General features: G+C 49.7%; 1 protein-coding gene and 1 long non-coding RNA gene across 4 annotated transcripts in view; one reads left to right on the forward strand and one right to left on the reverse strand.

Annotated features, from left to right (window-relative positions):
* Positions 1–8,846, reverse strand: part of LOC107075711 (uncharacterized) — a 55,179-nt gene extending 46,333 nt beyond the window's left edge. Inside the window, exons 1-2 of one of the 3 annotated variants that reach the window (XR_011183132.1) lie at positions 8,791–8,846; positions 7,327–7,465 (exon numbers count right to left, since the gene is read on the reverse strand). This is a non-coding gene — a long non-coding RNA (uncharacterized lncRNA). Of the gene's footprint in view, positions 1–7,326; positions 7,466–8,188; positions 8,468–8,547; positions 8,629–8,790 lie in introns of those variants that run through there. The other 2 variants (XR_011183131.1, XR_011183133.1) reach the window with 2 other exon arrangements.
* On the forward strand, positions 365–21,371 carry scn4ba (sodium channel, voltage-gated, type IV, beta a). Its single transcript, XM_006642346.3, has 5 exons — positions 365–1,102; positions 14,265–14,428; positions 15,342–15,561; positions 16,069–16,198; positions 16,832–21,371. The coding sequence occupies exons 1-5, from the start codon at positions 1,006–1,008 to the stop codon at positions 16,923–16,925; spliced, it is 705 nt and encodes a 234-aa protein (XP_006642409.2). The 5' UTR covers positions 365–1,005; the 3' UTR covers positions 16,926–21,371.
* Positions 21,372–21,635: the final 264 nt, after the last annotated feature.

Below are 21,635 nucleotides of genomic sequence, written 5' to 3' on the forward strand. Positions count from 1 at the left end.
TGGATCCAAGTGTCCAAGTAGAATCTGGAGCCCCCCCCCCCATCTACGCTTAAGTAAAAGTAAATATATATTTGTGCATGTGTGGCATCCGATACACAGCTCCCCTGAGGGGATGACTTCACTACTGGCTTCAACCTGCATTGCAGAAATCCCTCTGATCTAGAACTCCTCAGCACAAAACTGCCTGCGTCTGCAATCGCCCCGGCCTCGGCACTGAGGGAGAGAGAGCAGCGGAGCCGCGCCGCGAGAGAGAGAGAGAGAGAGCGGCACGCAGCCAGCGGAGCTCCAGCCAGCTCTTGAGCAATAGTGTGTGTGCGCGCGCTCGCGTGTGTGTGTGTGTGGGGGAGAGAGAGAGAGAGCGAGCGAGCGAGCAGGAGAGAGAGGGAGCCGGGGAGCGAGGGACGACCCTGAGTCTCCGGCAAACAGGAGTTACTGTGGGATAACTGGATCCTCCGGTGCGGAATGCTCCCCAGACCCCGGGCGTCCAAGTGCAATCAGATCTGCGTCGGCCCTGCCGCCAGTGCTAGTGCTGCTGCTGCTGCTGCTGCTGCAGCTCCTCTCTCTCACTCATACCTGTTCTTCACTTTGCCTGCATTTTTCCTGCTATCCGGCCTTTCGACTGCGGAGAGCATCTGCCTGGCTGCCTTATCAGGCATCCTGCTGGCAAGCCGGGGCCGTTTTCTAACACATGCGGACAGACCCGGGAGCCTGCCCCTGTGCTGCGGCACTTTTTTCCTCTCTCTCTTTTAATCTGTGCCAAACTCTCTCCTCTCTCTCTCACGCGCGCGCGCGCTGTCGGAGTGGGCATCGCCAGGACTGGACGGCAGGCTTTTTTTTTTGTTGTTGGCGGAGGTGTTGATGGTGGCGCTGGTGGAGGGGGGGGAGGGAAGGGGGCGAAGAGATTCCTCTGCAGGACTCTGAGAGACCCAGACGTCTTTCCACGACCTGCTGCCCGGGACACTCTCTCTCTCTTTCTCTTCTCCTCCTCCTCCTGGACGGGACAGGATGGGACGGGACAGGACAGGAACGCCGTCCCCGTGGCAGAGGTGCCTGCGAGCGGGCAAACGCTGTCCCCTCGGGTTCGTGCTCGCCCTGCTGATAGGTAAGGACACCTCGGTTTCTCCTCTCTCTCTCGCGCGCGCGCGGGCCGGCCGGGAACAGGACCCGATCTCTGGAAGATCTGGCTTGGGGGACGAGCGTGCTCACTGAACTGCAGGCTGGCTCACTTGTTGCTCCTCAAGGGACATGCGTCTGCCGTTCAGCTGCAAGGGGTCTTCTAGTAGAAACAGTCCTGCGTTCCGGCCGGCCGGAGATCGGGATTTTGAGACTCCAGCACTCCTTCAGCCTCTTGCACTGCTACCTCAGGCTTCTGTGGGACTAGTCCTGCTTTTTTGTCGGGGGGGGGTCAGGTTTTGGGATTTCAGAGTTGTGCTCGGGAGGGGGGTAGTAGCCCCAGGTCGTGCGGACGTGTGAGAGCTCGTGAGCCTTCGCTGCCCAAAAGCGCCAGGCTGTCCCAAGACCCAGGGCAGGAGGGCTAAAGTCGATGTCGTTTTGCAACAAGAGCTCACAGCTCCAAAAAATCTGGAGCTCCCTCACCATCCGCAAGCTCTGCCTGGCTTCTCGAACTCCCCCAGCTTGTTAAGGTTTGGGTGACCAATCTCTGTTGAACAGGCTGCACGCAGCAGGGAGCCTCTTCGAAACTGACCGAAAAGCCAATGCACTGACAACTGCAGACGTACACGGCCACATTAGAAAAAGAAAAGCTGATCTCGGATTCACCGGGCGTGGAAATTAAAATGTTATGTGAAAATATTTCTGGACTTAGGTCTGTAAATGTACACCTGGCTGCAGGAGCCAATATCCTAACTCCCACTTGCCAGAAACAATGAGAGTTTGATAACTATATAAGCATTGTCATTGAACAATAAGTACAGTTTAAAAATATGTAAGATAATACATTAGTGAACAATCTAGTTCCAGATTCAGGGTACCAACACTGCATGTATCAGTAAGATAGTCTATGAACAACTACACTATATTACAGAGGTATAAGATACATGTGATCAACCTATCAGACCTTTTCTGATGTGGAGCTGGAGTGTTGCTAGGATTGGCTAGCCCTGCAATAATGCCTGGCTATTTGGAGGTCCACTGCATCTACACTGCAATTGTGAATACCCAGGGATACATAGAACCCCATCTTGGGGTCCATTAATTTAGCGCAGAAAGGGTTACCCGCAGTTTAAAAGTCAATTACTCTAGTGCAGAAAGGGTTAACCGCCGTTTAACCCAGAGTCCATTAGTTTAACTCTTTCGGCACTAATCCCAGTGTGGGACCCTTAATCTTGTGTTGAAAGGTTGAACCCCAGTTGTGGGGTTCATTCATTTTGTACAGAAAGGGTTGACCCCAGCTCGCTGTCTGTTAATCTAACGCAGAAAGGGTTGACCCCAGTCTGGTGTCCATTAATCTAGTGCAGAAAGAGTTAACTCTACTGTGGGGTGCATTAATCTAGTGCAGAAATCCATTAATATAGCGCTGCCGGGGCTAATCCTAGTTTGGAGATTGTGTGGAAAAAGTGCTCATCCTGGCTCTGAAGATCTACAGGATCACAGCACGACCATGCTGAGACGACAGGTGTAGAGAACTCTTGCATGCTTGCTGCTGAGTAAGAGAAAAGGCAGGCAGGCAGGTAGGGAGAGTGAGAGACAGATGACAGACAGAGCAACTGAAAGCTCACTGAGAAACAGGCAATAGAAGAACACTGGACACGCTAGGGGGGTGATAGACATCATCTCCTTGATTGAAGTAGATCAGGAAAGGCTTGCAGACTCTAGAAAATTATCCTGAAGCTCTGCAGCACGTCTTTCAAGGGTTTCATGATAAGACATCACAAAGCTCAAACATCTGCCCTGGTTTTGTCGTTGACATCAAAAGAGGAAGAGCAAAAATTGGGGATTGCACCAGGTGGGCTGGGGGGCACCCCACGATTTATGATAAACTCCTAATTAGCACAGAGTCGGGGAGGCCGGCACGCTGCTGGGGACAAGGAAGTTGTGAAGGAATATCTGAACTGGTGTGCAGGCCAAAGCGAACTCAAGTAACCAGCGGTTACCCCATTTATAAGACCCCACTGACTCGGATTCCCCCAGATCCCAGGACGATCTCCGTGTGCAACAGTCGATCTTAATGGACAACTCTGAGATCCCTCCAGGGATATTTACCATCTCATTCCAACACTGGTTTGACAAAAACTGAAATGCGTGTTAAACAAAATGTCAGCGTCACATGCAGAGGAAGGTTAATAGTGGGTGAAAAAAATGCCCCCAAACATAGCGCAAAAAAACACGGAGAAGGGCTAGGTACGGATACGAGCGTCTCAATAGTCTTAGGGCTAAAGACAAGAGGAAGAAACTCTGGATTGGGCTGCCTTCCCATGACGCTCCCTCCTTCTCTTAATTCAGACAGACGAGGCAAGAGGCCTGGAATTAAGACATGTGTAAAGTATTACATGAGAATGGGTGCTGCTGACCTTGAAGAAGAAGCCCCTGTAAAAGGTACATAATGGAGATAATAGCAAAAGACAAGCATTAAGAAGGGCAGACGATATGAGGATATGAACCTACTTGAGTACTTGTCAGACCTCATTTCCAAGAGTGCATACAATTCTGCTCACCGCATAGCGACGCATAACTCGGCTGTCATGGAAGGAGCTCAGGAGCTCAAGAAAAGAGCGACCCCATGACTTTCTCGGGTCTGAAAGGGGTGTCTCTCATCCCATGGTGCACTTCAAGACGGAAAATGAAATGGGCACCCAGGGTCACAAAGGGAATTAAGCGGATGAGCGTTCAGGACTGGGGAAAAAGCAGAGAGTCTGTACACCAAGAGTAGGTGGTGTGGGGAACAAGCTGCTGAACCATGTTGGTGAAGCTAGTTTTAATAACATCTGGATGAGATCTAGATGTCTGAACTGATTCGGAATTCAAAGCCCAGGACTGGATAGCCTGTACTGATTTATGTATACCCTTTCTTATTGTGTTAACTACCCCTGTCTATATCTAAGACAAAGCGCTTCAGGAGTATCCTGGGTTCCTCAATTTTTTTGTACAGATAGAGCTGTGGACATGTCCTTGGTTAAGAGCTAGACATGCATCAAAACTTACTGCAGACACTGAACTCAATTAGAAGAACCTATTTTATTCCCCAACTAAAGTAATTTAGAGTAAGACATTGCTTTCCGACATCCAAACCCTTTACAGATAGCTTTAAAATAGCTTTAAATACCTGATTAAAACAAAACTTATTTAAACAAAACCCTAACCCACCGTCATACAATTTCACTGTAGTAACGTTTGCATTTTCTCAATAATCTGTCGCTTTTGAAGACAGGTTCCAGGCAACACTGCATGGGAACAGAGTGGGAAATTCCTGAAAACCAGATTCAGTGATAAGGGGTACTAATGTTTTGTCGCACCTCGGGGGCGATGGCTGTTTGTGCAGTGCAGTCAGAGCACTGTTTTAATCGCTGCGATATTTTAGAACTGTCAGCCTGATCGTTTCGGATGCATTGCGTAAGCAGTCTGTGAAGGCCAGAAGCGACTGCATTCTGCAGCAGAAATGTCCGAGCCTTCCCTCTGTTCCTTGTCTGGAAAAGTAATTGTCGCTGCGCATATCCTGGCTTTATAAGGCAACACAGTATATGAAGACAATTAACATAGATAAATCCATAGACTCTGGCTCCTGCAGTGCCTAGTTATGGGGTCTGGCAGCAAGATGAATTGAGAATAGACCTTAAAAAGCCTGGCAGTGGGACAGCAGGCCTTCCTGCTGTACAGTATATCACTCGACTGATGGTGGCCAGGAGCAGGATTCTAAACGCAGTCTTCCGAGGCCAACGCAGTACATTAAGCTCATTTTCACACAACGTGGGGAGCGTCTTGGCCTGGCCGAGCCGGCTGTGCAAGTCTGTAAACGAGCGCCGCTCATTCAGAAAAACAAGCAAGAGAGAGAAAGAGAGACTATACTACACCGCACGACAGCCCTCCCTTCGCACTGCCTGACCACCCCACGGCAGTGCTCCAGCCGCCTTGAGCTGCAGGCGGCCATCCGATTCTCCAGACGTAGCGCTCCGCTTCTGTTTATAAAGTGTGGAACAGCCTGCTCTCATCTATAATCCCTTTGCTCTTCAAAAGCAACTCCACCTGTGTTGGAATGAGTCACCCTCTGAATTCAAGCTACAGGAGTGGAAATATTTTGAACACTTTGCACTTTTGTTTAGGTGGTTAGCAACTGCTGCCTCGCAGAGCTCTGGACCGGGGTGGGGGGGGGGCTGTCTGTGTGGAGTTTGCATGTTCTCTCTGGGTTTGTGGGGGATTCCTCCAGGTGCTCTGGTTTCCTCCCACCGTCCAAAGACATGCTGGTGGGTTAAATGCCTTCTGGGAAAGCTGGCCCTGACGTGGGTGTGTCTATGTCCGTGCGTGCCCTTTGATGGACTGGTATCCAGTCCAGGATTTATCCAGTCTTGTGCCTGTGGCATTCTGGGATAGACTCCGGCTCCCCCGTGACCCGGAATTAAAAAAAAAGCGGCTGGAAAAAGGACGAATGTACTTTTGTTTAAACATTAGGAACAGTCTTCCGTGTCTTCTGCTATGGAGCAGGCAACTACTGAAGGACTTGGCTCTCTCCTTTGAGATGTCCAGCACCAGAGATACGCGACACCTGTTGCCCAGTGCCTTACAGAAACCGCGCATCTACAGGAGGAGCCACACACCTAAGAACATGAGAGCTGTCCGAAATGAGAGGAGTGCAGCGTGCTCCCCTGACGTGCTCGGTAGAGTAATTCCCCGATCCGTGACCCATGAACACGGTGATTCTCACCTCCGATTCTGAACTCCCGAAGTCAAAGTGATTCTCGGCAACCTCCTAATCTGTCACTACCGCCCACCTGACTGAAGTCCAACTTCTAAGTGGTCTAGCCACCCATCCTTCTTGATTTCTGTAACCCAGGTCCCGGAGAGGCCCGGTCCAGTTACTCCAGGGGTCTGTATCCCTGGTTCACGAGAGCTCCGGTCCAGTTATTCTTATAGGTCACCTGTTTCTAAAGACTGGCCACACCTGGAAGTTACTGATGAATCAAACAAGTAATCCATTCGGATAAGAGAACCCTCCTTGAGAGATTTATTTAGTTTTAGATTAAATAATTTGGAGATCTTTTAACTAATCACCTGTTTAATGGTTCCCAACGCCACTGTTCCACATCTTTTAATGATGAAATGATAAAAAAACCCACTTGATTGCAAGACAGGATTTACAAAACGGGAACAGCCACATCACAGAGCAGCCATGACAAGCAGGAGGCAGGAGGCCAGTCCACTCATCGAGCTGACTGGTGGCAGTTTGCCGTGAGAGATGGCTTCTTAATGAGTAAATGGTGTTGGCCGGACAGGCCTGACCCCGAACGAGCCGGCCTTGGGTCACCCCGGGAGGTCAGACGCGAGAGTGCAAAGAGTATCGCACGAAAGACCACTGCTGTCGGCTTCCTGTCCCTCATACACACACACACGCTCATTCACCCGCGCACTGAACAAGCACAAGCGCACGAGTGAGGAGAGACAGACTGACAGTCGTGCGCCCACTGCGTGCACAGTCTGTCTAAGCCTCTCTCCATACGGCCAACCCCCGGTTTAACGAGCTTCGGCTTTAACAGACAAAATCTGCTAAAAATTTCTCTGGAAACACACCAATAACGGACTGTTGCCGCAGAAACAGGGGACAAATAAAAAGACATGGCACAAATAAATACAACATGGGTTTAAAGTTCAGGAATAGAAACGGTGCCCTGTATAGATCGGTCAGCTGCTTACGAAGGGTGTGATTGGGGTTTTGTGTGCCGTACAGGATATTTATGACACATGAAGCAAAGAGCTTTTATATTTCTGATAGACAAAGCACAGGAACAATCTTCATTTACTGTGTCGATTGCAACGGTTAAAAGTCAAAAGATCCATGAAGCATATGTATAGGACATAGATTTTTTTTTCATATAATACAGTAAGTGTTTTGGGACTGAACAAAACATCATTTGTGTTTAACTGGATATCTGGCGCTAAAGGACACCCCTTCCCCAATATGAATCTGTTAAATTGAGGGTTTCGTATAGGACAACTCAATGTGATCAGGCACCAAAGCACTAATTCTTTAATCCCTGCATGGGTCTCTACAGACTCGAACACTACCCAGCATCTGATCTGCAGGTGCAATAGGGCAGGTTTGGATCACAAGTGCTCACGGTCCTCCACCCCCCTCCTCCCCACACTAATCCGGATTACCTCACTGGGGATTGCATCCCAGATGGATAACGGGGTCCTCCAGGATCAGATGGCACCGGGGGAGGAGCAGGCCACGCTGGAGGTGAAGGGCATTTCTCGCCACAGAGGCAAAAACGACGCGTCTGGCCGAAAGAGTGTTCTGCAAGGGGAAAAAAAAAAGAAACATGTTGGGGGGGAAAAACCACTTTTCCGAAACCACTTTTCATCCAATTCAGGGTCACGGCAGAGCCAGAGCCCATCCTGGGAAGCAAAAGGCACAAGGCAGGGTACACCCAGGCAGGACACCAGTCTGTCACAGGGCACACTCACACCAGGGCCAGCTTTCCCAGAAGCCAATTAACCCACCAGCACAGACCGTGGGAGGAAACCAGAGCACCTGGTCGAGACCCACGCAAACTCGGGGGGAACATGCAAACTCCACCCAGACAGCACCCCAGGAATTGAACCCAGGGCCCTGAGCTGCGAGGCAGCAATGCTCACCACTGCCCCCACCGGGCCGCCAGCTGGAAAATAACAATTTAGAAAATGAAACGGTTTTAAGATAAATGGTGTGTCACAAAAAAGAAAGGTCCGGGGTGAAACATTCTCACATTCCAAAGACCCCGACTTGCGCCCAAAGACTATGTGTTCTTAAACCTTGAAGAATCATTTAGTTCAGTGGTGCAGTAAAGGTAAACCAGGACATCCGTGTCGCGTTGAACAGGAAAATGTCTGAAATGACAACGTTTCTGAAGTTGTTTTGCTCTTCACCAACAGAAATGTTAGTGCTACAACAAGTACAACGGTTTATTTAAAAAAAAACTAAAAGTAACTATCGTTATTAGAGTCCGTCTATTTGGAAGATATAGTTATATTTTCATACCAGTTTTTTTGTAGTAACTCGTCGTCAAGGACGATTTCCTGTGTAAGTGTCACAGGAGACCCGTGTAACCTCACACCGGGGGGGCTGGGGCAGGGTCCCCCTCCCGGACTCGGGAAACCTTGGAGGTGACTTAATTAAGCTCCTCCGGTCTCCGGTAACTCACACCGAGCGCAGCGTGTCCAGTGCGTGTTTACTTCAGCCATCCCGCTGTCCTCAGCGGACACCCGAGACGGGCCCTCTCGTCTTTCAAACGGAGGTGCCGTTTAAGGACGGCGGGCGGCCCCGGCTTAGTAATATTACAAAAAGGAATAAAAAAAACCCCAAATATGACACTTAATGAATATAAATAAACGCTTCACCGTGAATATAGCGTCCTTCGCGCTAAACCCCCCTCCAGCCGCCGGACAGGTAGCTGCCTCGCGGAGGCGACGTCCGGCGGGCACTGCGCAGCGATTCTAGAAACGTCGCCAAGTATCGGGCGCATTCAGTTCAAGGGATGAGCTTTCGGTTTATTTCTGGAATTTAACTACGGTTCCCCCCCACCCCACCCCAGATAAAACAAATTAACTGGCAACATTTTTTAATCCGTTTACCATGTGTACCTAAAACTCGTCTCCGTTCGCTCCCATCTGTCCGGTTCGCCTTCTCGTTATAACTTGTATCTATATACAACGATGCGGGTACGAACGCAACAATAATAAAAAAAAAGTGCCGGAAGAAAAACAAATCCGATCCTTGGACCCCTGCTTCACTCCAGAATAAACATGAATCTGTGCCGGGAGAAGTGGGCTCCGTTCATGAAGACATAAACTTTAATAAACAGTGCGAGTGTCCTCATGTTAATAAAGATTGTGTTCACATCAGGTAAACACTGTGAGATTTAATGGTGACTAAACCCCAGTGGAGAGTCACTCTGTGCTCATTCTGCAGCGCAGGACACTGTCACAAGCACTAAACCCCGTTCCAGCTGGGCTCTCGCTAGCCTGTAGGTGCTGTCAGCGCACAATGGAATAGGTTGCTCATGTTCATACTATGGAATGATCATTGGTATCTCAAAATTACAAGACGCCACATGAAATTTGTTTTTTCCTCGATGGCTGCAGTGCTCTCCCATAGAGTTCTGCTCGCTAGAAGCGACTCAAGTCAATACAGTTCGGTCTGTGGCAACCACTCGGGAGTCAGAGGTGGTGAGGAGACTCACTACTCCTCTCAGCAGAGCCCAGTTTGTGCACGTGCTCCTGGTGCTCTTGAAAGAAGCGCCTGAAACGTGCTCTTCTGATCTCCCCGTCGCCGTGGCCCGCGCTGTGAGCGCTGACCGTCTGAGGTTAGGGAGTTACTGGCCAGTCTACAGTGACCCTGGACAATGTCATCAGCCCGCTCCCGACTGCAGCTCTCCCAGTCCGGATCGCGGCTCACACTTGGCTGGAATGTGAAAAATTCAGACTGGATGCTCTTTCCACTGTTGGACAGACTAACTGCACAACAGCTTGGAAGCATTTTCATTGCCTTTGCTGTTGAAGCTGATGGTATTTCTGCCCCCTCCGACTACTGCTGTTGTGCAGAGCTTTTAATATGGTCTCTTTGTGGCACTGTGCCTGCAGCTCTGTTCTGTAAACTTTGAGCAAACATATTGTCCCAGTCTGATATTAGAAATAGAAAGCACCCATAGTGGAGTGATAAATACAATCAAGTCTTTCCAGATCAGTCATTCTCACGCTGGTGACTCTTTGCATCTTGCAACTTGATTCTTGGTTGGAAAAATAACTGCTGTTAGTTAGGTATTCATAAAAAAATAATCTTGTATTGCTCTTTATACAGAGTAAACAAATCTTTTGGATTCTGAACTGAAAGGATTTTTGAGAGCGTGCAGTCTGTGGAAATGTGTTACGTGGTAACTTCAGGCAGGCCTCCAGTTGTGAAATTGAAGCACTGATATGGTTTGTTTCTCTCGAGAGTTAAACCGGCTGTCTCCAGTGTCTGGCTTAACCACGGCGTTTCAATACTGGTCGCGTTTAACGACAAAACTCACAATGAAAAGACAAATTCACAATGGACAAGAGATGGTGAAGAACGTTTCTAGACTATCAGGTTGGACCCAGAGCAGTTTGAGTAAATCAGAGCTTCCCTCACTGCGTTTACAAAGCCCTGTTATTAAAACAGGGGACCCCCCGACCCCCCCAAAAACAGTGTCCCCAGGACAGGCCTATAAGCCTTCATCACAAGCGTCTGTGCCAGGCCCTGTGCGATAAAGGGGGCCAGCTCCCAGACATGGCCGAGTTTGGATGTGCTCTGCTTTGTGCTTGGTGTTTAGGGCTACAGCTATGAAGTATGGGTTTACAAATTAAAGGACTCGTTTGGTAATTAGCAGCAAATTGACCAAAGGAGCCCTTTCTAGCCATTTCTCGACCAAAACCTGGATGTCAACTTGGCGGGGTAGCTTGTTCCACACCCCCACTACCCTTTGTGTAAAGAAGACAGACACACACACACACACCCTTCTCAGTTTCAAATGCCCTTCTACACAGCTGCATTGCGTCTGCGTCAAGTCTGCTGATTTGCCAAAAAGAAAGAGAAAGCACCAAAGTAAGCAGGGAACGAGGCAAAGCTTTGAAGGCTCCAGCCTTTATGCTGCCACGGCTTGCTCACAGACGGACATTTGTTTAATGTGATCAATCCACACAGCCGGCGTGCTGGAGGCTAGGCCACAGTGCAAAAAAAAACCCCACTGATCCTGAGCAGCAGTGTTGCTGCACTGCATTAACCAGGAGGGGCGGGGGGGGAGTGCTGCAGTAGAAAACACTGCAGCCGGTCTCTGCATTACTGATGGGCTTGAGATCCCCAGACTGCAGCTCGCAGGCACACTCCTGCACCGGGGGGGGGGGGTTGGAGGAGGAGGAGAGAGCTTAGCGAAGGTGGCATCCGAAAAGGAAAAGATTTTTAAAAAAAGGGGGCCCAGACGGCTGTGATCTTCAGAACACAGGCCAGGCCGGGCTGGGCCAAGGTCCGGCACATCACCGCCACAGTCAGACTGAAGCGGTTGATGCGGGGGGTCTTGCACGGAGCGCGTGACTGACGGGGAGAGAGAGGCTCCTGGGCTCCTGTCCTGAGCAGGGCCGGATGTTGGTGTGTGCAGGCCCGGGGCACTTTCACTCCCGAATGTGCAGGAAGAGTAGGTGAACGCCACCTGAATGACGTCAACTGACATGATGCACTTTAAACTCTTCGAACGCTAAACCCCGTGATTGCTGGAGCGAGTCGAGCACCATCACTCCTCATCCTTCTGGTGTCTGGAACAGCCGCTAGGAACTGCAGGGACTGATTTGGTGGTAGTGTACCAGGGCAGTAACCCTGTGGAATCAAGTCCAAGTTACTGAACACATTTCGGAACGCAGCGCGTCCTGGATCGCGGGAGAACAGGGATTAGGGGGCGACCCCTTTCCTCGGCGGCTCTCGGCCAGCTCATCCTGGCTCTGGTCCCGGGGACGCACTTAGGAGGGATTAAAAATAATCATCTATTCCCATAATGAGAAAACACTGGCTGGAGATGGACCATTGTCGTACAGTACACCTCCCACCCGCCGTCAGCCTCCTTAAATCATCAGCGCATGATCCTGTGGGTCTTGCAGAACTGAAGATTCACTCACAGCCTTCAGGAAGGGCAATTTATGTCTGCGCATGCTGAAGCGGCTCGTCCTAGCTCATTCGTGCCGCTCGATGGTCACGAGAGAAGCCCGATTTTTCAAGTCTGCAGCCGAGTGATATTTATTCATATGCAATGAAGCATCACTCCTAACTCCTAACTTCTTCATCCAGTTCCGGGTCACAGGAGAGCCAGAGTCTATCCCAGCAAGCACCGGACACAAGGCAGGGTACACCTTGGGCAGGACGCCAGTCCATCACAGGGCCACACACAGACACAAAACAATCACAAGGACAGTAAATGCAGGACTTGATCCAAGTAAAGATCAACGCACTCAAAAGAGATGGTCCACAGACGCTGCCTGCAACTTTTCCCACAAAAGTGGATTTCTAGACGTCGGGGGGGAACTGGTGATAGCGAATAAAGTTGGAAAAAGAAGTCACCTCCTAGTGCTGAGTTGTAGCTGCAACAAGCACATTGCCGCTATTAAGGAAAACAAAAATGTTTCATGTGTCTCTTTTAATTCCAAATGATCTTGCTATTACAAGACAGTGGATTATCTTAGAATCGCTGTGCAGTTCCACAATCAGTATTAACACGAGGACACACACCAATTATAAAACAAGAAAGCCTGATCAAATCCACTGCTTCAAACTGAAAGTCAGCTAATGATAACGTAGGTATTAAATGATAAGGTACTATCCCAAAATAACAAGATCATTTACTCATAATCACAAGATGCACATAAAACGTTTTTTTTTTCCTCTGGATGGTAGTTTCCATAGAGCCCAATCTCATACTTCACAATTCGGTCTCTACAGGTGCGAGTTAAAATATTAAAATATTTTAATTGCTTCAGACAACTTCAACTTCTTCAGTGTTCCCAAGAGCTTTTAGGCCAAAGGCTCCAGACTGACAGCGCCGCCTTTTTCACACACTTTCAGACTCCATCAGTTCTGATCAGCAGCTTCACGGTCCATCCTTCTGCCAGTCCTGAATTCAATACATGTTAATCGGACTTTCGGGTCCCCGAGGTAACAGAAAGACAATCGCCCACGTTGGCGGCCATTTAATTGGCTTCTCGTCTCATTAAGATCCAGCCGGAACCTTTTAATTTGTTTCCGACAAGGTGGGCCGTGTTCAGGGCATTTCCTGTCCAAATGCCCCCTCTCCCATTATGAAAAGCTGGTTATCACGGTTTAAAATCTCAGCCCCTCCAGGATCACGCTGCCCGGCTCCATTTAATTGCTTTAGGCTAACGAGTCCCTAAGAAAATGAATGGCAAATTATGCAAGAGATTTGCATGGAACTAAGCCGTTTATGAGAATCCAGATTAAAGAGGCAACCATTTTTTGAAACAAAATCACTAATGAATGGACTATTTAATCAGCATGGATTACCATAAAATAGGACAGCGTTCTAGCCATGTTTGCAGTTACACATTTTCACTGTTTTGCTATTGTTCCTCTACTGGAATATTACTTCAACTACTTATTAATATTCATTATTCATCCATCCTTTATCAAACTGTTTTATCCAGTACAGGGTCTCAGGGGAGTCAGAGCCTATCCCAGCAAGCAAACAGTCCGTCGCAGGGCAGACTCACACTCACACTCACACTCACACCAGGTCCAGTTTTGGACTGTGTTAGGAAATCCACATCAACACAGGGAGAACATACGAACTCCACACAGACAGCACCCCAGGGATTGAACTGAACCCAGAGTCCCAGTTCTGGGAGGCAGCAAAGTTAACCACTGCGCCATAGTGCCACCCTAATATTAATTAAGTTTATAGTAATGAGTTACATTAATTACTATTAATGTTACTGATGGTATCTCATTGCTCCATCTTTGAGCTTTTTTTTTTACTTTCATTCATTAATTGCCTTTCTTTCACACATGTTTTTCTGAAATGTAATGTAATGTAGAGACTTGTGTTGTTGATGTATTATACAGGACTGTACCCTGCTCAAATGTGTGTTAGCAATGTAGCAGACCAGTAGGGGGCACTCACTTAGTGGTCTGTGTGGGTCCTAATGCCCCAGTACAGTGACGGGGACACTATACTGTAGTAAGGATCTGTCCTTGATGAGACGTAAAACTGAGGTCCTGACTCTCTGTGGTCAATAAAAATCCCAGGGTGTTTCTTGAAAAGAGTGGGGGTGTTACCCCAGTGTCCTGGCCAAATTTCCCCCTGGCCTTTACCCATCATGGCTTCCTAATAATCCCCATCTCTGAACTGGCTTCATCACTCTGCTCTCCTCCCCACTGAGAGCTGGTGTGTGGGGAGAGGACTGGGGCATCATCCAGGTGGGGCTGCACACTGGTGGGGGTGGAGGGGATCCCCATGACCCGTAAAGAGCTCTGAGTGGGGTGTCTGTTCCTGTCTCTCCCCGTCCCTGTGTCTGACCTGGACTCTCTCCCTCTCTCTCAGGGCTGTGGTATGTGGAGGCTCTGGAGGTGTCAGTGGGGAAGGTGCCCTCTGTCCAGGCCCTGAATGGATCCACAGTCCTGTTGCCCTGCACCTACAGTACCTGTATAGGCATTGAGAACCTCTACTTCAACTGGCACTTCATGGACAACGGCACAGAGAGAAAGGTGAGAGACACACATGGCTTACACTGTACATACAGGCTTCCTCAAGACCACAATACTGTCAGAATGATGTAATGTAGTATTATTACAACAACGAAACAGAAGGCACAAGTCAATAATAATTATAATAATAATTCTTTACACTTAGCACTTTTCTGGACACTCCACTTAAAGCTCTTTACAGGTCATGGGGATCCCCTCCACCCCCACCAGTGTGCAGCCCCACCTGGATGATGCTCCAGTCCTCTCCCCACACACCAGCTCTCAGTGGGGAGTTTAATGTAGTGTTATTACAGTACTGTAATAAATAATAAATAGAGACTTACTCTTCATTAAAGGGGCACTGTGTACAGCAATCCCTCATTATACGAGCTGTTGAAAACCGTCCTGGGTTGTAAACTCCCATTGGGGTTTTGGAATTGGAATTTGGAATTGGGTTCCAAAAATTCCCAAATGTTCTCTCAAACGCCACAACCTCACCTTAATACAGTGCAGAACAGCACTCAAGTCTGAAAACGATACAATTCCTGATTAACTCCTCGAGTTTCACGCCTCAGGTCATTAGCCGAGGCAGAAACAGCACGTACTGTAGGAAGACATTGCTCACACGTCTACACGTTTACAGTACAGTAATTACATCGCTCCAGTCATTAGCAAAAGCAGAAAAATGAGGTACTATCCTGTACTGCACGCACTTAACACACGCAAGCCTTTATTTTATATATATATTAAAAAAGTTAAAACATCCTAAAAAGAAGCCGATTCCCCCAGATAAGATGTGACAGTCTGTTCGCTGAGTGAAAAACCGGGGAGGAATTGTTACATCGCGTGGGAAGGAAAACTCGTACTGCGACCGCGGAAGAGAGGAAAGAGAGTCAAATTCCGACTCGTCTCCGCTCTCTCTCCCTGCCTCCAGATGTGCGAGGCTGTGATCAAGGCCACCGGGTTCGAGCCCTCCGTGACCTACTACCACGACCGCGTGCGGTTCGTGGGCACCAGCCGCACCAACAACATCTCGGTGGTGCTGGAAAACGTGACCTTCGAGGACGAGGGCATCTACGTCTGCTTCGCCCGCAACCCCAAGGAGAAGAACCACAACCACAGCGCCAAGTACACCGTCACCGTGGTGTCCGAGCGTGAGTTCCCGGAGTTCTGGTGTGTCGGTCCCTGTTGCAGCAGCGGTGCACGTTTGGAACATTTGGTCCTGCCTTGCGCCCTTGTGAGGGACTGGCGTCCTGTCCAGGGTACAGTCCCGCCTTGTGCAGTTGAGAGCTTCATGTCCACAGTTCAGTAGACGAAGACAGAGCTGGGGTGCTGTCTGGGTGGAGTTTGCATGCTCTCCCCCATGTTCCTGCTGGGTTTCCTCCAGTTGCTCCCACAGTCCAAAAAGATACCGGTAGGTTAATTGGCGTCTGAGAAAAATCGGCCCTGATTTGAGCGTGTTTGTGTCTGTCTGTGCCCTGTGATGGACTGGTGTCCTCCCCAGGGTGTACCCTGCCTTGTGCCCTTTGCTTGCTGGGATAGACTCCGGCTCCCCCATGACCCTGAACTAGGTAGAACGGTTTAGAAAATGGCTGGAGGGTTTTCTGACTGAATGACGTGGCGCTGGTTTGTTGTTTCTCTCGCCCTCCGCCCTGAGGCAGTGCTGGAGGTGGACAACACCCTCACCGTCATGATCGCCTCCGCCGTGGGAGGGGTCATCGGCCTGATCATCGTCATCATGGTGCTGAAGGCGCTGATCCTCTTTATCATCTCCAAGACCCGCGAGAAGAAGTGAGTGGTTGGGGGGGGGGGGGGGGGGGGAGTATTGATAGAGAGGGCTCTTTACACAAAGAGTTGTGGGGGTGTGGAACGAGCTGCCCAGCCATGCTGTTGAAGCTGATACCCCGCCTTCTTTCAAGTAAGGGTTGGAAAAGATATTTTGATCAATTAACTATTAAAAGCACTTTTATTTTGTAAGCTGTCTTAACTTCGTAGCTGCAAACCAAACTGGCGTCAGAAAGTCGCGCACACCCCAATACCGGCCATATCTGGCAGCTGGGGCCTGCAGCACGCAGGGCCTGACACAGACGCTTGAGAAGAAGGCTCTTGCGAGTACTCTGGGGTCTGTGGGGTAAACTGTACAAGCTCTCCGGTGCACAAAGAGTGGCGGGAGAGTGGAACAAGCTGCCTAGCCATGTCATTGAAGCCATGAGATCCTGGCATCAATTAACTACTAACGACCAATCGGCACAGATGGGCTCTTGTTTGTAACCTTTCTTGGCTTCTTCTGCTTCAGTTAGCAGTGCTAGTGACTTAGCCGCAGGGTGGCCCTTCCCAGGAACAGGTCAGAAAACGCAAAGCAAGAATCCCAGGGACCCTTCTCTAACAGCTGGCATTTTTGTTTTCCCTCTCCCTTCTCCACAGCAAAGAGTGCCTTGTGAGCTCCTCAGGGATTGACAACACGGAAAACGGTCTCTCCGGCTCCAAAGCCGACACAAAAGGACAGGCAAAGGCGTGAGGACGAGATCGCGTGGCCACACCGCATAGCTCATCCTAAACACGTATTATAACCACGGACTGTTTTCCTTTGTAAGAAGAAAAAACAATATTCATATATATATATAAATCTCTATTTTAAACTATGCTTGAGAAACGGGGTACACGCGATGTATCCTCTTAGAATCTGGGCTGGATAACACTCACCCCCACCGCCACCGCCACCCCCCCCGGTTTAATCTGCAACAAGCTGCTCTCGAATTGGACCGCCAGTCCGATCCGCGGTCCGGGTCAAAAAAAACTGAACCCGGCCAGATTCGAAGCGGGTTTCACACCGGGCGACAGGGCCCGGGTCACTGGGGCGGCTCTGGGGCTCCAGAAATGGCCAGAGAGGGGTATTTTCTTTTTCCTCCCCTGCCGTCGGAGGGTGCTGCAGTGAAGTCTGGGCGTTTCTGGGCCCAGAGTCTCGCGGGACGGACGAGGAGGAGACCGCATCGAGTTCCACTTCACGGCCCGCGGTTCTCTGAAGCATCCGACAGACGTCCCCCCTTCCTGAACACAGACCAGCGCGCGCCAGAGGCAGAGGGAAAGAGTGCTGATGGAGCTCCTCTCTCGTTTTGACGACAGACTCTTTTCCTCGCATTTAAAACATTAGTCCAGCGTCCCGATCGACGCAGTCAGACGCACTGCAATCTCGCCTGTGGTTTCCTCTCTAAAGACACATTTCTTGCCCGGAGGGAGAGCGGTGCTCTTGCAACATCCAGACACAGAAGAGGACTTCAGCATGAACTGGACGAAGTTGGCGGTTCGGTACCAATTGGACCTTGAGCGCCACCGTCTGGGGGGTTTTGTTTTTTTTCCTGATGCACAAAACAATCAGGAAGGCGATGAAGGGGAGGACGTTTGCTCGTCCCATCATCCTCTCTGAGGGAGGCGGCACAGTTTGGCTCCGTTGCGACTGGTCCAAAGAAGACGAGCAGGCGGCAGACGAAGCTGGCAGTGGCCTGAGCTGTTTGCCTACCGGGACCCCACCAGATCTGGAAACCGAGGACCCCAGCAGTCAGCTATCCCCTCACTCCCCCCTGCCCCCAGCAGCCCCCCTCGAGCACCCCTGCACCGCCAACCCATGTCGTCTTTCAAGGCTCAATCGTCAGAGGTCAGCACGAACGTGCAGCAGCCTACCCTGAAGTCTCCAATCGCACTCCCAAATTTCCGGCCCACTTCAATCCACATGGGAGAGGGGGTTTCATAAAGAGGCATTATCTACGGGGGAGTTCAGAATGCCAGAGCTCCTAACTCATTTTTATTAAGATAGCTGATTAAATATTAAATTATCTGATATATTTATTATTCATATCTGATATTAAGCTACTAGGTATAGTCATACAGCACATGCTATATATTGATGAAAAATACAGTAGCATAACGAGCTTTCCCAGCTGACCAGATATACATTGTGTCACTGGAAAACAAGCAGGGTGTCCCTCTCGGGTATTAGACACACACAGACTGACCCAGCTTGTAAATCAGGGAGTGTGTTGCCTTCCAAAGAGGAGAGAAAGAGTGGATTTCAGAAAGAGAGAAGACGCGCTTCCCAGGAGCAGAGATCGGTACGGACAGCTTTGAAGACTTATGGAAACCGAGACTGTCTTCCTCTTACGAGAAGATAGAAACAGGCTCCTTCTCTTTCACTGTCCGAAAAGGGAAGTCGGCCGAGAAAGTCAGTGCAGTCATCCCCTCTGGAGAGCTTACTGTCCGGACACTTCTGATGCTCGTATTGGGATCATCCTAGGAAGGGGGCAGAGCAGCAGAGCAGGGAAGTCTCTGGACTCTCACGTGGTTGGCTGGGGGTTCGAGTCCTCGCTGCACACACCCAAGTGAGGTTCTGTACCCCCAGTGACTCCAGCTGACCCCTGAGCTGTGTAAGTGAGGGGGGGATCTTCATTGCTGGCAGGTGGGGAAGTGATCCCTGCCCTGGACTGGTTGTCACGCTTGTAAACCCCTCCTCTTAAGGACGCTCCAGCCCTTCCTTGTTCTGTCCTCGTCACCTGCACCTGCCTCCGGTTCCTGCCCCCCGTCCTATAAAAGCCAGACGCTCACTCTGTTCCGCGCTCCGCACTGGTTCCTGTACCAGGCGAGTCTGGGAGCGCCTGGTCCCGGCAAGTTTATAACTCCTGTGCATGTTCCGACCCGGTTCCCGTTTTGAATCCCCTTTGTCTTCGTCTCGGATGGACTGCCTGGCTCTGGAATTTTGCCTCGTCTCGGATTCCCCTTTGGACTCAGTTTTGGACTGTCGGCCTCGGCCACACCTCCCCCGAACACCAGCGCCCCCTGTTCTCATTCCTGACCCCTGCATGCCTTTTTCCCCGTGTTTTCCTCACTCTACCCCGGATGGTGTCGTCTGCATAGGGTCCTGAAAGAACGCCTTTGTGACACTGGTGTCCCGTTCAGGGTAGGTGAGGGGATCGCGAGCTCTCCCCGCGGAAGAAACCAGGATGAGCTCTGGGCCCATGAGCTACGTTTCTCAAGAGAGGAGGCCTCTTTCCTTCGGGCACATCGGCACCAAGGTGGAGACTCCACCTGCCACCCCTCCATCAGCCATGACGGAAATCAAGCTGTCAAACGCATTCGAAGACGAGGTGTCTGGATCCCCAGCGATCGATATAACACTGATTATTTGGAAAAAGCTGGCCCAAACGATTCCAGACCGGCTTAACCAAACTCGTCAGGGCTGTGGAAATGTACCGAAAGAGCCGTGCAAGCTCTGATCATCGAGTTTAACAACACTCCCGGAGCCAGCTACAGGAGATACACGTACCACTGTGCGTCAGTTACAACCGCAAACAGCCGAGAAGCACGTCAGGGCTGGAAAACAATATCGGCAGGATCAGCAAAATAGGAGAGGACTACTGCTCCTTCTTCATTCACTGCCACCGAAGCAACCACTGGAACGATCTGGGGTTGCTGTCTGGATGGGACTCGCAAAGCATTCTCATATTTGGCGCTGATCGAGCTGGGCGAATGAAGTGGACAATGGCGAGGAAGATGATGCAGAGCAGGAGGGATGGTCTTGACAGAACAAGAGGACTCCGTCAGGGAGGGCCAGGGGGGTGGGAGGGGGGAGTTCACTCAAAGGGGTGTGGGGGTGTGGTATAACATCCAGCCCAGAGCAGGTTTGATCCTCTTTGCTCGAGATGAACACGCGTGCCTGTAAACACTCTGGTCTCCCTCTGCTGGCGGGGAGTGCTTTAGTGCTAGAAGAAAATTAAATATCCGAAACCATAGAACAAACAAATCTGCACCCTAACCCAGGCCCTGTAAGAGAGAGGGGAATAAGCTGTTTAAAAGACACTGCTTCCAAAATAACCAATGCATTTTTTTTTTTAGCATGTGAAAGAACAGAGGGTTTTTGTTTTGGCATTAAACAGCTGTCACGAGGGGAAATCTGCTCTTTTCATGATCTCTCCCCCCCCTTGTGGCCTCCCCCAGCAGAAAACGCCGTCACCTCCCCCTGGCCAGTCCAGCTGGGCCACATCTGGGAGCTCAGAACGAACAGCACCTTCTCGGCTTTGCCTCTCTGTTGCAAAAAAAACAAAAGTTGTGTGAATGGAGTCCGACTGAAGCACTGGGGTTTGTACCCTTCATATTAAAATGTGTCCGGATGCCATCCGTCAATCAGAACATCTTATTTGGAAGGTATCTGGACAGAGTGAATATTGTAAAGACAGCTGTGAAAAACATAGCACAGCAAATGAAAAGAAACAGGAAACTGTAGAGTCTTCCAGTTGTCGTTCGCCGTTAATCGTGGGGTTTCAGTGTGAAATCTGGCCGCCTCGATTTAATCAAGGCTTAGTGCTCAAATTGGGTTTTAGGTGAGATCCCTTCGAGGGCAAATCTAAAACCCCCAAAAATCCCCAAGCATTCCCTTTTCAGGATCTGCCAGGGCCAATGGGCAACCCTAGTCCATTCAAGGGACAGAACTGCTTTAGGTTGGGAGCAGAGAGAGACAGCTGGTTTAAAAGACCAGAGGACAGTCGCTCTCATCAGATCTGAGCGGCAACCAGATAGAACTGCAGCCTGACTACAGGTCCCACAGTCCTCCTGCGCATCTGTCGTCCTGACCTGAAATGGCCCAACCTGGGGTAAAAGTAGCAGCAAATTGGGCAAAGCTGACTGATAAAGGCAATAGTAATAATATAATAATAAACTATTTTAAATAGCACCTTTAAAGGTGGCTTCTCAAAGCGCTTTACAGAATGACAACAACAATAAATAAAAAGAATACACAAGATAAAACAAAATTACAATATACAGAGGAGACCGTGGATGGTGGTACTAAGAAAAATAGGAGCAGAGGGGTGAAGAATGGAACCAGTTAAGTTAAGGTTTAACATTATCATTAGGGAGAGCCTGCCTTCCTAAAAAAACACAGTGCTAATAAAGTGGTACTACAGCTTACTGAACAATATGATGGCTGTATGTATGTATATATATATATTTATTTATTCACACTCCAGCAAAACCGAAATCGTGCTACAATATTTTAACGGCAATGCATGGAATGTAGACATTTTACTACTGTGTCCAATGGGCTGTGCTTAACGGCTTTCTGAAATTCCATGGCCATCCCTCTACCAATCGCAGTATGGGTTTTGTGCAGGTAAGAGCCCAAAGCCACGAATTTCCCTCAGGATTCATGTCCAGGGATTCAGAGGCAGGAGATGAAAATCTT

The sequence above is a fragment of the Lepisosteus oculatus genome, chromosome 23 (assembly GCF_040954835.1).
Source record: "Lepisosteus oculatus isolate fLepOcu1 chromosome 23, fLepOcu1.hap2, whole genome shotgun sequence".
Lineage (NCBI taxonomy): Eukaryota > Metazoa > Chordata > Actinopteri > Semionotiformes > Lepisosteidae > Lepisosteus > Lepisosteus oculatus.

Bases quoted from the DNA above. Each gene is read 5' to 3' on its own strand.
- scn4ba (XM_006642346.3), top strand. From the start codon at position 1,006: ATGGGACGGGACAGGACAGGAACGCCGTCCCCGTGGCAGAGGTGCCTG. The intron at 1,103-14,264 runs GTAAGGACACCT...CCTCTCTCTCAG, and splicing joins CGTGCTCGCCCTGCTGATAG to GGCTGTGGTATGTGGAGGCT. The intron at 15,562-16,068 runs GTGAGTTCCCGG...GCCCTGAGGCAG, and splicing joins CGTCACCGTGGTGTCCGAGC to TGCTGGAGGTGGACAACACC.